The sequence below is a fragment of the Canis lupus genome, chromosome 15 (genome assembly GCF_048164855.1).
Source record: "Canis lupus baileyi chromosome 15, mCanLup2.hap1, whole genome shotgun sequence".
Classification (NCBI taxonomy): domain Eukaryota; kingdom Metazoa; phylum Chordata; class Mammalia; order Carnivora; family Canidae; genus Canis; species Canis lupus.
Genome location: NC_132852.1, coordinates 39,086,622 through 39,100,725, shown reverse-complemented (window position 1 = coordinate 39,100,725; position 14,104 = coordinate 39,086,622). Strand labels below are relative to the sequence as shown.

General features: G+C 45.1%; 1 protein-coding gene across 2 annotated transcripts in view; it reads right to left on the bottom strand.

The window, feature by feature from the left end:
* HGSNAT (heparan-alpha-glucosaminide N-acetyltransferase) overlaps positions 1-5,523 on the bottom strand; it is a 42,893-nt gene extending 37,370 nt beyond the window's left edge. The window contains exon 1 of one of the 2 annotated variants that reach the window (XM_072776715.1): positions 5,343-5,523. In XM_072776715.1, the coding sequence (XP_072632816.1) occupies positions 5,343-5,469 (127 nt within the window). In that variant the 5' untranslated portion in view covers positions 5,470-5,523. The remainder of the gene's footprint in view (positions 1-5,342) is intronic. The other variant, XM_072776716.1, reaches the window with a different exon arrangement.
* Between the last annotated feature and the right edge of the window lie 8,581 nt (positions 5,524-14,104).

Sequence of the window (14,104 nt, the reverse complement as noted above, 5' to 3'; positions counted from 1 at the left end):
GACAAGACCCATGGGTAGAAAGAGCTTCACTGGGGTTGTGAGGAGTGATCGATTATATCCTTTCAAGCTCAGGGGGGTTAGGGAACCATGCAAGTCCCTATGGAGTTTGGAAGCAAGGTTTCCAGGACCTTCAAAGGCTAGCTATTAGTAGGATAAGGTCATCTGCTACTGTCTAGTAAACCCTTAATCATGAGACCCTTCAGTTGTATCAGTGGGCCATATGGGTGGAGGACTATTGGTAACATACATTTAGGGGCGGGTGGACAGGTAGAGATAAAGGAAGTTGCCAAAGGGATTTTCTATATGTTAAAGACTTAAGGATCCTGTAGGATGGGTAAGGTGGAGCTAAGGTTGCCTTTTGCCTCTAGCCAAGTATTAACATTAAGGCAGTTGAGTTCCTAGAGTAAGGTCACTCTGGCTGCCCCAAGTACTTGTCAATGGGCTGTAAGTGGTAAGGAAGTCTAATTTTTTTCCCTATATTTCTTTTGCCTTTGTTCTCCACATCAAGGTTGACTTTGCAGAGCCAATAAAGCCTCCTGGAAAAACTGACATAACACCTTGCTTACAAGGTTCCAGAACAGTAGTATTAAAAAGAGCTTATATTGAGGCACTTGAGTGGCTCAGGGAGTTAAGCATAGGACCCATGATCTCAGCTCAGGTCTTGATCTCAGGATCCTGAGTTCAAGCCCCACAGTGGGCTCCATACTGGGTGTGAAACCTACTTAAAAAATAAATTTTTTAATTTTTTTATAAAACAGCCTATATGGTCAAAAAATAAAATTTTTTTAAAAGAGGGAGAGGTACCTGGATGGCACGGTCAGTTGAGCATCCGACTCTTGGTTTCAGCTTGGATTGTGATCTCTGAGCATCAGGCCCCTTGCTGGGCTCCACAATCAGCACAGAGTCTACTTGGGACTCTCTCTGCCCCTCCCCCCCTTATAACTAAATCTTTAAAAAACATTAAAAAAAAAAAAAAAAAAACGGAAAGCACCTGGCTGGCTCAGCTGGCCGAGCATGTGGACTTTTGATCCTGGTGTTGTGAGCTCAAGACTCACGTTGGACACAGTGTTTACTTAAAAATAAGTTTTTTTTTTTAAAGAAAAAACTATAACCAACTTTAAAAAAAAAAAGTTTATATGGTCAATCACTATTGTTACTGCACTTAAGAAAATAATCAGGCAAAGGTTAATGCCAACAAATTAGTTTTACTATAAAAAATGAGGGTAATTGTTGAGACAAGAAATGTGTACATCTTTGTCTATATTAGATATATTGTCTATATTAGGTTCTAATCCTGCTAATTGTCTTTGATATTCTGTTATAAATTGGACTGGATCCTGAATTACTCTAGTTTCCTCAAAAACATGGCTCCAACTCTCCAAACTAATGTTTCCAATTTTCTCCCACTCTTCTGATTTGGAAATCACCAAGAACAAAGACTGTCCTTGAATCTCCCTCTTCGCCATCCAGAAGGCAGGGGGACTTCAGGACTTAAGCCTTGGATAGGCATCTCAATCCTGAAGAAGACTCCATCTGACATGCGGTCGGTCCTACACAAGCACTGGGGACTTCCAAACTAAATCCAATAGGAAGAGAAAGGGCTGACACCAAAGCAGGGTGCTTCTTCAGATGCTAGATCAAAACTTTATATTTGAACTAATCATGAAACTCTCTTCCACCTCTTCTGTCCTTTACTCTGGTACCAGCCTAGAAAGATAATGCCATCACATCTATCTCCCAGGCTGGTTATATTTTAGCCAAAAAAGGAGATGTCTGCACTATGACCAAAACCACCTGTGGCACCTGAATTAACACCTCTGGGGAAGCTGAAACTCATGCACGAGATCCTTGAGCAGGCCACATGGCTTCCACAGGTGATTCCTTCAACAGGGTTATTCTTGGACTTAAGTGATTTTGATTGGTTTGGGTCTTGAGGGCCAAAGTGGCTCTGAAATGCACTCCAGACATTAGGAATTATCCTGCTTATAACAATCATAGTAATCTCCCCAGTGTGTTATAGTCTCTCAAGAGCTCAAGGTGGTTAGTTTGCAGCCACTAACCACCACATAGATGATCCCCTTAATACAGGAACATCAGAAAGGAACGAGGAGATGGCCAACTTGAAGACCATAAACCTAGAAATTGTAGCCCATGAATCTCAGAGATGAAAACAAAACTGGGGCACCTGGGAGGCTCAGTGGTTGAGCATCTGCCTTCACCTCAGGTGGTGATCCTTGGGGTCCTGGGATTGAGTCCTGCATCGGTGTCCCCACAGGGAACACTTCTGCTTCTGTGTGTCTTTCATGAATAAATAAATAAAATCTTTAAAACAACATGACCTATGGATTCCACACAGATGATCAACAAAATTTCATACAAAGTTCTGAGAACTGCAGAGCTGAGAGTGGTGTTAGAGCCTCATACTTTGATCACACCTCTCAGTTGCACTGAGAATCTGATCAAAAGATGATCAACAAAATTTCATACAAAGTTCTGAGAACTGCAGAGCTGAGAGTGGTGTTAGAGCCTCATACTTTGATCACACCTCTCAGTTGCACTGAGAATCTGATCAAAAGGTGGAGATGGTTAAAAAGGAGACAGGAGGCCCAAAATTGAGTCACTTATGCTACACCCCACCAAGACTTAATACCTAATCGCACCTTCATGTCCCAGAATGACCTTTAACCAGCCAACCTGGGACTTTCTGGCCAGTACCAGAAGGTAATCTACTTACTGATAGACCCTTCATTACCGCTAGGGGGGCATCCTGGCCTAAAATGCATTATTTGCTAATAATTTCCTTTTCTCCTCTCCCTCTCTGCCTTTAAAAACCTTTCCTTTTCTGCAGCTCAAAGGAGCTCCTTTCTATTTGCTAGATGGGATACCGGCCAATTCATGAATTATTGAATAGAGCCAATGTGATCTTTAAATTTACCCAGTTGAGTTTTTGCTATTTAACACCCTTCCATCTTAGAGCTCTTCTTAGGATTTGTGTCATTTCTTTACATAGTACAGATGTTAAATCCTTTGTCATAGCTGTCATCAATAAACGTTATACCATTTTCAAATAGTTTTTAGTTTCCTTTATTCAGTTTTGATAGTTTTCACTTTAAAAATTATACTATCCATTGGCCTTTTCATTTGTAATTGTTTTACAGATCATCATCCCTTCATAGTTGGAAAAACTAATGCTTTTATTCATATTCCTGAGCCTTTACTAGTGGGTAGAGCAAGGCTCTTGTTTTATCTTCAATTTCCTTATGTATTCAAGTCTTGATAGTCATCATAGGGATTCAACTCCCAAGCCATCCACCATGACACCTAAGTTGAATTGGACGCTCAGTTTCAAGAAAAAGCTGCCAACTTCTGAAATACTTAGAAATACTATGACACCACTCAAGGAGCATGATAGCCAAAAGAACAAGTTCCTCCCCGTCTTTGTGAGGACGTAAACCAGATAAAGATAAACCTCTCAATAGGGCCCAAGGAACTGTGCTGTTTGTATATTAGACTTTTGTTTCCAAATATTTAATTTCTGGTTCTAGCTCTCTGTTCATGAGTATCTTTGCTAGGCAAATTTTTAAAGATACAGTCTATTTATTATGTTTTGTTCCTAACTAAACTTGAGTCCTCTAACCATACAAAATGGAGTTTAGTAGGAAGTTGTCCAGCCCAAACTTAACCCAAGGTGACACGAAAAGCCTTGGTGTCCTCTCAACACAGTTTCATGAAGGTTCTGGAGTGGATCACTGAGGAATATTAATATGTTCTCCCTCACCCCCCAGTATTAATATTTACAAACCACCTTTTTCCTAAAATAATTATCACCATTAATTGGTGCTAAAGTACAAAGAAATAACATCGCAGGGTATCTGTCCCTGACAATTTATGATTGGCCTGATTACATAACCTCTTAGGGTCTGTTTCCTCCAAAATAAAAGGGGGGTGGAGGACACAGAGTCAGGGAGGAGGTGGGGGAGGCAGTAGTACAAAATGTAATCAGCCAAGATGGCTTTTCAAAATTCACTGTCTTTGTCCTATAGGATTCTGATTGTGGGGCAGCCCCAGTGGCGCAGCGGTTTACCGCCGCTTGCAGCCCAGGGCGTGATCCTGGAGACCCTGGATCGAGTCTCACATCAGGCCCCCTACATGGAGCCTGCTTCTCCCTCTGCCTGTGTCTCTTCTGCCTTGCTCTCTCTCTCTCTGTGTGTCTCTCATGAATAAATAAATAAATAAAATCTTAAAAAAAAAAAAGGATTCTGATTGTGGAGGAGGGGCAGTCTGGACCACGCGGACTGACTCCAAACCCCCCTATTCTGCTACAGGAAAAGGGCCTGGGAGGAGGGGAAGAGGCAGGTGGTGGGCTGACTTCCCCAAGCCCTGACCCAGCAGGACCGATCCCAGGATCCTGAACTAAGCGTCCCTTGGAAGGAGCTGGGGACTGTCCTCTCCCAGGGCCCTGGGACTCTCGTTTCTGGGGTCTGGAGGGGTCCCCGTTCCCCCGGGAGTTCGGAGACAAGGCGACTTAGGAAAGCACTGGAGGGCCGAGTGCCGACAGCGCCAGGCGCGCGGGAGACTCGCCCCCAGCAAAAGCACCCGCCCCTCCAGGCCAGGAGCCGGGTGCTGCGGCCTCCCCGCCCCGCGCAGGGCCCGGGCTGACCCAGGCCTCGGCCGGCCCTCCCACCTCCCACCTCCCGCCGCCGCGCCGGGCCGGGCCGGGCCGGGCCGTCTGCCCAAGGGCGCCGAGACGGGCTTGGAGCGTAGAGCGCCGGCTCCCGCGGCCAGCGCCCTCCCCGCGCCGCCGCCAGCTGAGCGTTCATTCCGGGTCGGCCGTGGGCTCCGAGTGACGGACGGCTTCTCCCCGGGACAGGCCCGCACCCCTCCCCGCGCAGCAGGCCCCGCGCAGACCCTCCGTCCCGCTCGCCGCGCGGACTCCTCGTGCGCTCGCCCCGGCACACAGGCGGCCAGCGAGGGCGGGACGCCGGCACACACGGCCCTTCCTCGGCCGGGCAGCCCCCCGTGCAGCTGGCGCGTCCGCGGGGAGTAACGGGTCTCCCGTCCTAGACGTTCTTCCATTCGGACAGTGGCCCGGGACCCTGGAGTCCGGCCGCCAGAGGCCGTGCCCGCCGCCGCCCTCGCCCCCGGGCCCAGCCCCCGGGCCCAGCGCCCGCGCCCGCGCCCGCTCCCCGCCGCCGCTCGCTCTGGCGCGGCGCCCGCACAACTAGTTCCGGACACGGGCTTCTCCCGAACGAGGCCCGGCCGGCCGGGGCGGCGCGACCGCGGCGGGGAGAGGCGGGCAGTCGGGCCCAGCGGAGCGGGCGGGGGGCGCGGTCGGCACTCACCTCGCGGCGGGGCGGCCTCGGCACCGCGCTCCGGGGAGTCGCCGGGGGCCAGCAGCGCGGCGCTCAGCACCGACGCCGCCAGCAGCAGCGCGACCAGCGCCGGGCCCGCGCCCCGCGCCCCGCTCATGCCGCCCGCCGCCGCCGCCGCCGGTCCTCCTCCGCCGTCCCCGCCGCCGTCCCCGTCCCCGCCGCCGCCGCGCTCCCGGCCCCTGCGCTGCTCCGCGCCGCACGGACGCGCGCCCGTCATCGCCTCCCTCCCGCGGCGTCCCCGCAGCCTGACTCACCCGCGGGGGCGGGGCGGGGCGGGGCGGGGCCGCTAGCGCAAGGGCGGGGCGGGGCGGGGCCGCTAGCGCAAGGGCGGGGGGCGGGGCCGGAGCCGGGGGGCGGGGCCGCCAGCGGCAGGGGGCGGGGCCGGGCGGCTGGCGGGACGGGGGCGGGGGTGCCCGCGCGCTAGCTCCGCGCGCTGGAGGCCGGAGAGGAGCGGAGCGTCACCCCCAGCCCGCCGAGCTCTCGGTCCAGCGGACAGACGCCGCCCGCAGCCACGACCCCCGCTCCCCGGCCTCCGGCCACTGCCTGAGCAGCATTCTGCCCCATTCCTGGGTCCGGTCGTTCACCTTGCACACGGGTGTTCGCGTCCTCGGCCCACAGTTCTGCAAAGGCCGTGGGGAGCGAGACACGCAGGGTCCCAGCGCCCAGGGCGGCCACCGTCCGCCGGGGACACGCACCTCCAGGGCCTCGGCGGGTACCACCACCCCGAAGAGCTCTGTCAGTGTTGGATGCAAAGTCAGAGGCGCGCGGGCACGAGGAATCCGCGGTCGCACTGCCAGCTGCACACCCGGAGAAACCGTCATCTGCGTGTCAGGCGACACGTTCAGAATGCAGGGAGCAGAGCGCTTAGAAATTCCAAAAACTTGCAGAACTCTAAATTTAGTCGATCAGTGAAGAAAAGGGGTAGATTGTGGCATAATATATACAGCTGTAGAAATGATCTAGGGTGACTTGTATCAACATGGATGAACCACAAAAATAAGGGCAAAATGCAAGTTGCAGAAATACCTTTGTAATAACTTAGATGTAAAATGTGAAGTCAAGAATATATGTTGTTTAGGTATATATGCGTATATAATAATTAGTATACAGACGTATATGGAAAGATGAACACCAAACTCAGGTATTGGTTGGGAGCAACATGTCATCATAGTGGGCTTCAGCTGCAATGTTTCATTGTTTAACTGAGGTGATAGGCCTATGGGTGATCCCTATATTATTTTTTATACTTCTTTGAATGTCTGAATTACTTGACAAATCTTTAAGACTACAGTACAGTATGATGAATGCTAGGTTGGTACAAGAAGAACAAGATGCTAAGATAGCTTTTGATGGAAGAACCTAAGCTAGTCTGGGAACACTTCCAGTGAGACCACTGACACTTAAACCGAGTTTGATGGAGGTTAGCCCCGACAAGGGAGGAAGAGTGTTCCCAAAGGAAGGAACAGCCTTTGCAAAGGCTCAGAAAGGAGGGCCTGATGCAGGAACCCAGTGTGACTGAAGCAGAATCCTGTGACACAGCTAGTCAATAGAGTCGAGTTTGGGCTCTTTCCTCAGGACCGTAGCAAGCTGTTGATGAGTTTCAAAGTAGAGAATAACTTTCAAGAAAATAATGGTCATGAACTGTCTCATGAAGCCCACTTTATTTTTCTCAGATAAAACAAGCCTCTTTGCCTGAATGTCAGGAAAAAGGTCAGTTACTCCCTTTTTCTTCTTTACCCTACTAGGCAAAATGTCAAGACTCAAGGGACAGTGGTGTGTCAGCAGTCTGGTGAGACCACCGCCAACAAGCTTTCCGTTGTCCGGCAGCTGCTTCTGGTCCCTGCAGACCCAGAATGGGCCACAGAGGCCATGAGTAGATGTACTCTTCTCTCTTCTTTCCTTGAGGACAGCTCTTTCAGCTTTGTCCTAATCCTCCATGGCCTGGAGAGTCTAGAGTTCCTGTCCTAGAGTAGTGTATGGCTGTCTGCCTGAACATCCTTCCACCAGATCCCTCACGGCTCCCACCCTCACGTCATTCAGGTCTTAGCCCAACTGTTATGTTTTCAAGGAGGCCTTCCCCATTACCCTTATCTAAAGCTAAAACTTTCTCTATCCCTGTATCTCACTGTATCTGCTTTGTTTTCTTCCTGGTGCTCATCTCTACTTGACATTATAATGTATATTTATTTGTTTCTTTTACACTAGAATGTTAAATGTAAGCTAGAATGTAAGAATGTAAATGTAAGAATGTAAGCTCCATGAGGTCAATAAGTTTGTCCTGAGGGCAAGAGCCTTCTCTGTTAAACCATGATGCACTAGTGAACAGCCCCCCAAATCTCTTGGCTTATCTCAACAGAAGTTCATTTCTTGCTCACATTTATGCTCAATGCTTCATCCCAACAGGAGCTTCCACCAGGACTGTAGCAGTGGGAAGATAACGTAGCAAATCCCACGCTGGCTCTTAAAGCTCCTTCCCTAAAGAGATACCTGTGGCTTGCATTCACATTTTACAGTCCAAAGCAAGTCAAGGGTCACACATAATGAACATGTACAGAAAAAAAAAACAATAACAACACTGGATGAAATTCAATACCTATTCAACTCTCAGCCAACTAGGAATAGAAGGGAATTTCCTCAATCTGATAAAGGGCATCTCTGAAAAACTTAGAGCTAACATGACACTTGGAGGACTGAATGCTTTCCTCCTAGGATCAGGAACAAGGCAAGATTATCTGCCCACACCATGTCTCCTTGACATTGTACTGGAGGTCCTTATCAGTGCAATAAGGCAAGAAAAAGAAATTAAAAGCTTACAAGTTGTATTTATTCAGAGGTGGCATGATTGTATATGTGGAAAATCTTAAGGAATCTACCAAAAAAAAGCTACTAGAAATCCTAAGTGAATTTAGCAAGGTCACAGAACTCAAGGTCAACATACAAAACTATTTTTATATCAGAGACATAAACAATTGGAATTTGATATTTTCAAATAGCATTAACAATAGAGTTTTTTAAATGAACATGTAGCATAAGTTTAACAAAACTTGAACACTGAAAAACTACAAAACAGGGACCTCTGGATGGCTCAGTGACTGAACGTCTGCCTTTAGCTCAGGTTGTGATCCCAGGTCCTGGGATCAAGTCCCACATCGGGCTTCCCTCAGGGAGCCTGCTTCTCTCTCTGCCTGTGTCTCTGCTTCTCTCTCTGTGTGTCTCTCATGAATAAATAAATAAAATCTTTAAAAAAAAAAAAAGAAAACTATAAAACATTGATGAGGAAAGTTAAAGAAGATCTAACTAGTTGGAGAGAAATACCATCTTCATACATTAAAAGAATCACAACTGTTAAAATGTCAATTCTCCCCAAATTGATCAATCCCAATAAAAATTCCAGCAGGGGGGCAGCCCCGGTGGCCCAGCGGTTTAGTGCCGCCTGAAGCCTGGGGTTTGATCCTTGGGACCCTGGATCGAGTCCCATGTCGGGCTCCCTGCATGAAGCCTGTTTCTCCCTCTGCCTGTGCCTGTGCCTCTGTCCCCCCACCCCCGCCGGTGTCTCTATGAATAAATAAATAAAATCTTAAAAAAAAAAATTCCAGCAGGTGGGGCGCCTGGGTGGCTCGCTCAGTTAAGCATCTGCCTTCGTCTCAGGGTCTCAGGTCATATCCCAGGATCGAGCCCCACATAAGACGCTCTGCTCAGTGGGGAGCCTGTTCCTCCCTCCTGCTTGTGCTCACTCTCACTCTTTCTCTCTCAAGTGAAAAATTCCAGCAGGTTTTGCTTTTTTTTGTTGTTTTTTGTTTTTTGTTTGCCTGTGTGAAGAAACTGACAAATGATTCCAAAATTTATATGGAATTCTAAAGGGCCTAGAATTGCCAGAATTATTCTGAAAAAGAACAAAGTTGCAGGAATTGCATTATCTGATTTCAAGATTTATTATAAAGCTATAGCAATCAGGATAGTGTGTTTTTGGTAGAAGAATAATACAGATCAGTGGAGTAGCATAGAGAACTTAGAAATAAACACATGCAACTGGGTTTTCACCATGTTGCCAAAGGAATTTAATAGGGGAAAGGATATTCTTTTCAACAAATGATGCCACAATTAAATGATTCACATGGGAAAAAAATGAAATTTGACCCTTACCTTATACCACATACCCAACAAGACAAAACAAAACCACAAAACAAACAGACAAAAAAATAGATTAAAGACCTAAACATAAAATCTGAAACTATAGGGGTGCCTGGGTGGCTCAGTCAGTTAAGTGTCTGCCTTTAGCGCAGGTCACCCAGAGTCCTGGGATCGAGTCCTGCATCTTGCTCCCTGCTCAGTGGGGAATCTGCTTCTCCCTCTACCCCCACTCTCCTCATGATCTCTCTCTCACATGCTTTCTCCCAAATAAGAAAATAAAATAAAATTTAAAAAGATTGTTTTAAAAAAGGCTAAAACTATAAAACTTGTGAAAGAAAATATAGGAGAAAATATTTATGACCATGAATTGAGCAAAGATTTCTTTTTTTTTTTTCTTTTTCTCCCCTCTAGATAGTGTTTATTAAAAAAAAAAAAATCCATTAGGTGTTGGGTAAAAGATTTCTTAAATAGGGCAGCCCCGGTGGCACAGCGGTTTAGCGCTGCCTGCAGCCCGGGGTGTGATCCTAGAGACCTGGGATCGAGTCCCACATCGGGCTCCCTGAATGGAGCCTGCTTCTCCCTCTGCCTGTGTCTCTGCCTCTCTCTCTCTCTGTCTCTCATGAATAAATAAATTAAAAATCTTTAAAAAAAGATTTCTTAAATAGTACATAAACCATTTTTTAAAAATTAAAGACTTTGGGGGCACCTGGGTGGTTCAGTGGGTTACGTGTCTGCTTTCAGCTCAAGTCCTGGGATGGAGCCCCTGCATCGAGTCCCACATTGGGTTCCCTGCTCAGCAGGGAATCTGTTTCACTTTCTCCCTCTGCCCTTCCCCCCTGCTTGTGCTGTCTCTCTCTGCTTCTCAAATAAATAAATAAAATCTTTTAAAAAATAAAAAGGAAAGTCACTGTGAGAAAAGATTTAGAAAACATATTTAATAAGAGATTCTTAATTAATGAACTTTTATAATTCTGTAATAAGCAAGTGACTACTTTAAAATGGGCAAAAGGGGCATCTGGGTGGCTCAGTCAGTTAAATGTCTGCCTTTGGCTCAGGTCATGGTCCCAGGGTCCTGGGATTGAGCCCCGCATTGGGCTTCCTGCTCAGTGGGGAGTCTATTTCTCCTTCTCCCTCTTCTCCCCCACCCCACACATGCGAGGGCTCACTTTCAAATAAATAAATAAAATCTTTTAAAAACTCACTGAGATGTACAGTGAGTTACATTTTACTATATATAAACCAGATTTCTGTCTTGGGAAATCAGATGGATAGTATGCCATTTATAGACGTAAGAAATACTGAAGAAGCAGATTTGGAGAAAAAAGTTATTTAAGAAATGTTGAGTTTGAGATGTTCTTTGGAGAAATGTATATCCATGTCTCATTTTTAAATTGGATGGTTGTATTGTTATTGTTGAGTTATAGGAGTTCTTTATATATACTGGATTAATCTTCCCTTTTCAGATACATGATTTGCAAATGAAATCGATATAAAGATCAGAAGAATTAAGTATTCAGAAAAAATCAGTACAGAGATGGCAAGTGAAGTCATGGAAGAGGATAAGATCACCCAGATAATGTGTGTTCGGCTAAGAATAGAGCCTTCGGGATCACTTGGGATGGGCAGAGACTAAGAAAAAAAAGGAAGAATGGTAGGAAGAAGTCTGGGAGGGTGTGATATCACAGAAGTCAAGAGATATTTCAAGGGGGGCAGCGTGGTGGCTCAGCAGTTTAGGGCTGCCTTTGGCCCAAGGTGTGGTTCTGGAGACCCAGGATTGAGTCTTGCGTCAGGCTCCCTGAATGGAATGGGGCCTGCTTCTCCCTCTGCCTGTGTCTGTGCATCTCTCTCTCTCTCTCTCTCTCTCTCTCTGTCTCTCATGAATAAATAAATCTTTAAAAAAAAAAAAAAGGAAGGAAAGGACTGAAAATTATCTACTCAGTTTAGCTACCAGGTCACTAGTGACCTAGTAAAAGCAGTATCAGGGGAGTAGTAGCAGCAAAGATCAGACCACAAGAGCAGAGGTGTCAAAGAAATATAAAGTATAGACATTTCAATAAAACGGAACTGGGACAACTAGATAACCAAATGCAAAAGAATGAGTTGGATCCTTACTGTACACCATATACAAAAATTAAACAAAAATGGATCAAGGTTCTTGATAGACCAAATATTATAAAATTTTTAGAAGAAAACATAAGGATAATATAAACTTGGATTTGATAATTGATTCTTAAGTGGATTCAAAAGCATGAGCAACAAAAGAAAAATACAGATAATTTGGACTTCGTCAAAATTTAAAGCTTTTGTGTTTCAAAAGACACTTTCAGGGCACCTGGGTGGCTCAGTCAGTGAAGCATCTGCCTTCAGCTCAGGTCATGATCCTGGGATCCAGCCCCACGGCAGGCTCCCTCCTCAGCAGGGAGTCTGCTTCTTCCTCTCCCTCTTCCCCCTCCCCTCCCCTGCTCATGCTTACTTGCACTCTCTCTCAAATAAAAAAATGAAATCTTAAAAAAAAAAAAGGATGCTTTCAAGAAAGTAAAAAGATGACCCATCAAATGTGAAAAAATATTTGCAAATAATATATCTGATAAGGGACTTGTGTCCAAATATATAAGAAACTACAACTCAACAACAACACAACCTGAATTTAAAGTGGGCAAAGAAAAAAAATGGGAGAAAGGGTCTAACTAGACACCTTTCCTGGAAAGGTACACAAATAGCCAGTAAGCACAGGAAAAAAAATGCTCAATATCATTAATCATCCGGAAAATGCAAACCAAAGCCACAATGAGCCCTGTTTATAGATTGGAAGGCAATATTTTTAAGGTGTCAATGCTACCCAAAGCCATTTACAGATTCAACACAATATCTATCAAAATCCCAATAGCATTTTTTTGCAGAAATAGTAAAGGCCATCTAAACTTTAGATGGAATCATAAGGGACATCAAATAGCCAGAATAATCTTGAATACAAGAACAAAGTTGGCAGTTTCACATTTCTGGATTTCAAAACTACAGAGCTGTGGTAATCAAAGCAGTGTGGTACTGGCATAAAGACAGAGATATAGACCAATCAAATGGAATAGGAAATCCAGAATCAACTAACATATATTGTCAAATAATTTTCAACATGAGAAAGAACAAAATTTTCAACGAATGATGTTGGGAAAATGGGATATCTGCATGCAAAAAAAAACCTAGCAATTAGACCTGTCTTACGCTTTCTACAAAAGTTAACTCAAAATGGATCCAAGACCTAAATGTAAGAGCTAAAACTAAAATTCTTAGAAGAAAATATAGGGGAATAGTTTCATGATATTAAATTTAGCAATGAGTTCTTAGATAAGACACCAAGAACAAAGACAACGACAAAAAAAGATAAATTGGACTTTATCAAAAATCAAAAACTTTCGTGCACAAAAGGACATGATCAGTAGTGAAAAGGCAACCATGGAATAGAAGAAAATATTTGCAAATCATATGTCTGATAAGGGATTGATACCCAGTATATATAAATAACTCCTACAACTCAACAACAACAAAACAAGCAATCCAATTTTAAAATAGGCTAAGGGATCCCTGGGTGGCGCAGCGGTTTAGTGCCTGCCTTTGGCCCAGGGCGTGATCCTGGAGACCCGGGATCGAATCCCACGTCGGGCTCCTGGTGCATGGAGCCTGCTTCTCCCTCTGCCTATATCTCTGCCTCTCTCTCTTTCTCTCTGTGACTATCATAAATAAATAAAAATTTTTAAAAAAGGAAAAAATAAAATAAAATAAAATAAAATGGGCTAAGAACTCGAATAGGCACTTCTCCAAAGAAGACATACACATAGCCAATAAGCACATAAAAGATCTTCAACATCACTAATCATTAGGGAAATGCAAATGAAAACCACAAGATATCACTTCATATCCATTATGGTGGCTAATAAAACAAATAAGAAGAACAACAAAAAGGGACACCTGGGAGGCTCGATGGTGGAGTGTCTGCCTTTGGCTCAAGTCGTGGTCCCGGGGTCCCGGGATTGAGTCCCGCATCAGGCTCCTTGCGAGGAGCCTGCTTCTCCCTCTGCCTGTGTCTCTGCCTCTCTCTCTATGTCTTTCATGAATAAGTAAATAAAATCTTTTTTTAAAAATTTAAAAAAAGAACAATAAAAAGCCCAGGAAATAACAAGTATTGATGAAAATGTGAAGAGATTAAAATCCTTGTGTGTATTGCTAGTAGAGATGTAAGATGGAATAGCTCTATGGAATATAGTATGGCAGTCCTAAATAAACTAAACACAGAATTACTATACTATCCATAATTTCATTTTTGGATAAAATGCAAAAGAAATAAAAGCAGGGACTCAAAAAATATCTGTACACTCATATTTATAATAATATTATGTTGGTGCATGGAATCATGGTGGCGAATGGCTTAGTTTTTGTTGAGGCAGAGTTAAGGAAGATGAAAAAGTTCTGAAGATGGATGGTGGTGATGGTTGAACAGGAATGTGAATGTATTTAGTTCCATAAGACTACACATTTTTAAAAAGTTAAAATGATAAATATTATGTATATTTTACTACAAAAAAGGAGGGGTGAACCATCCTGGAAGA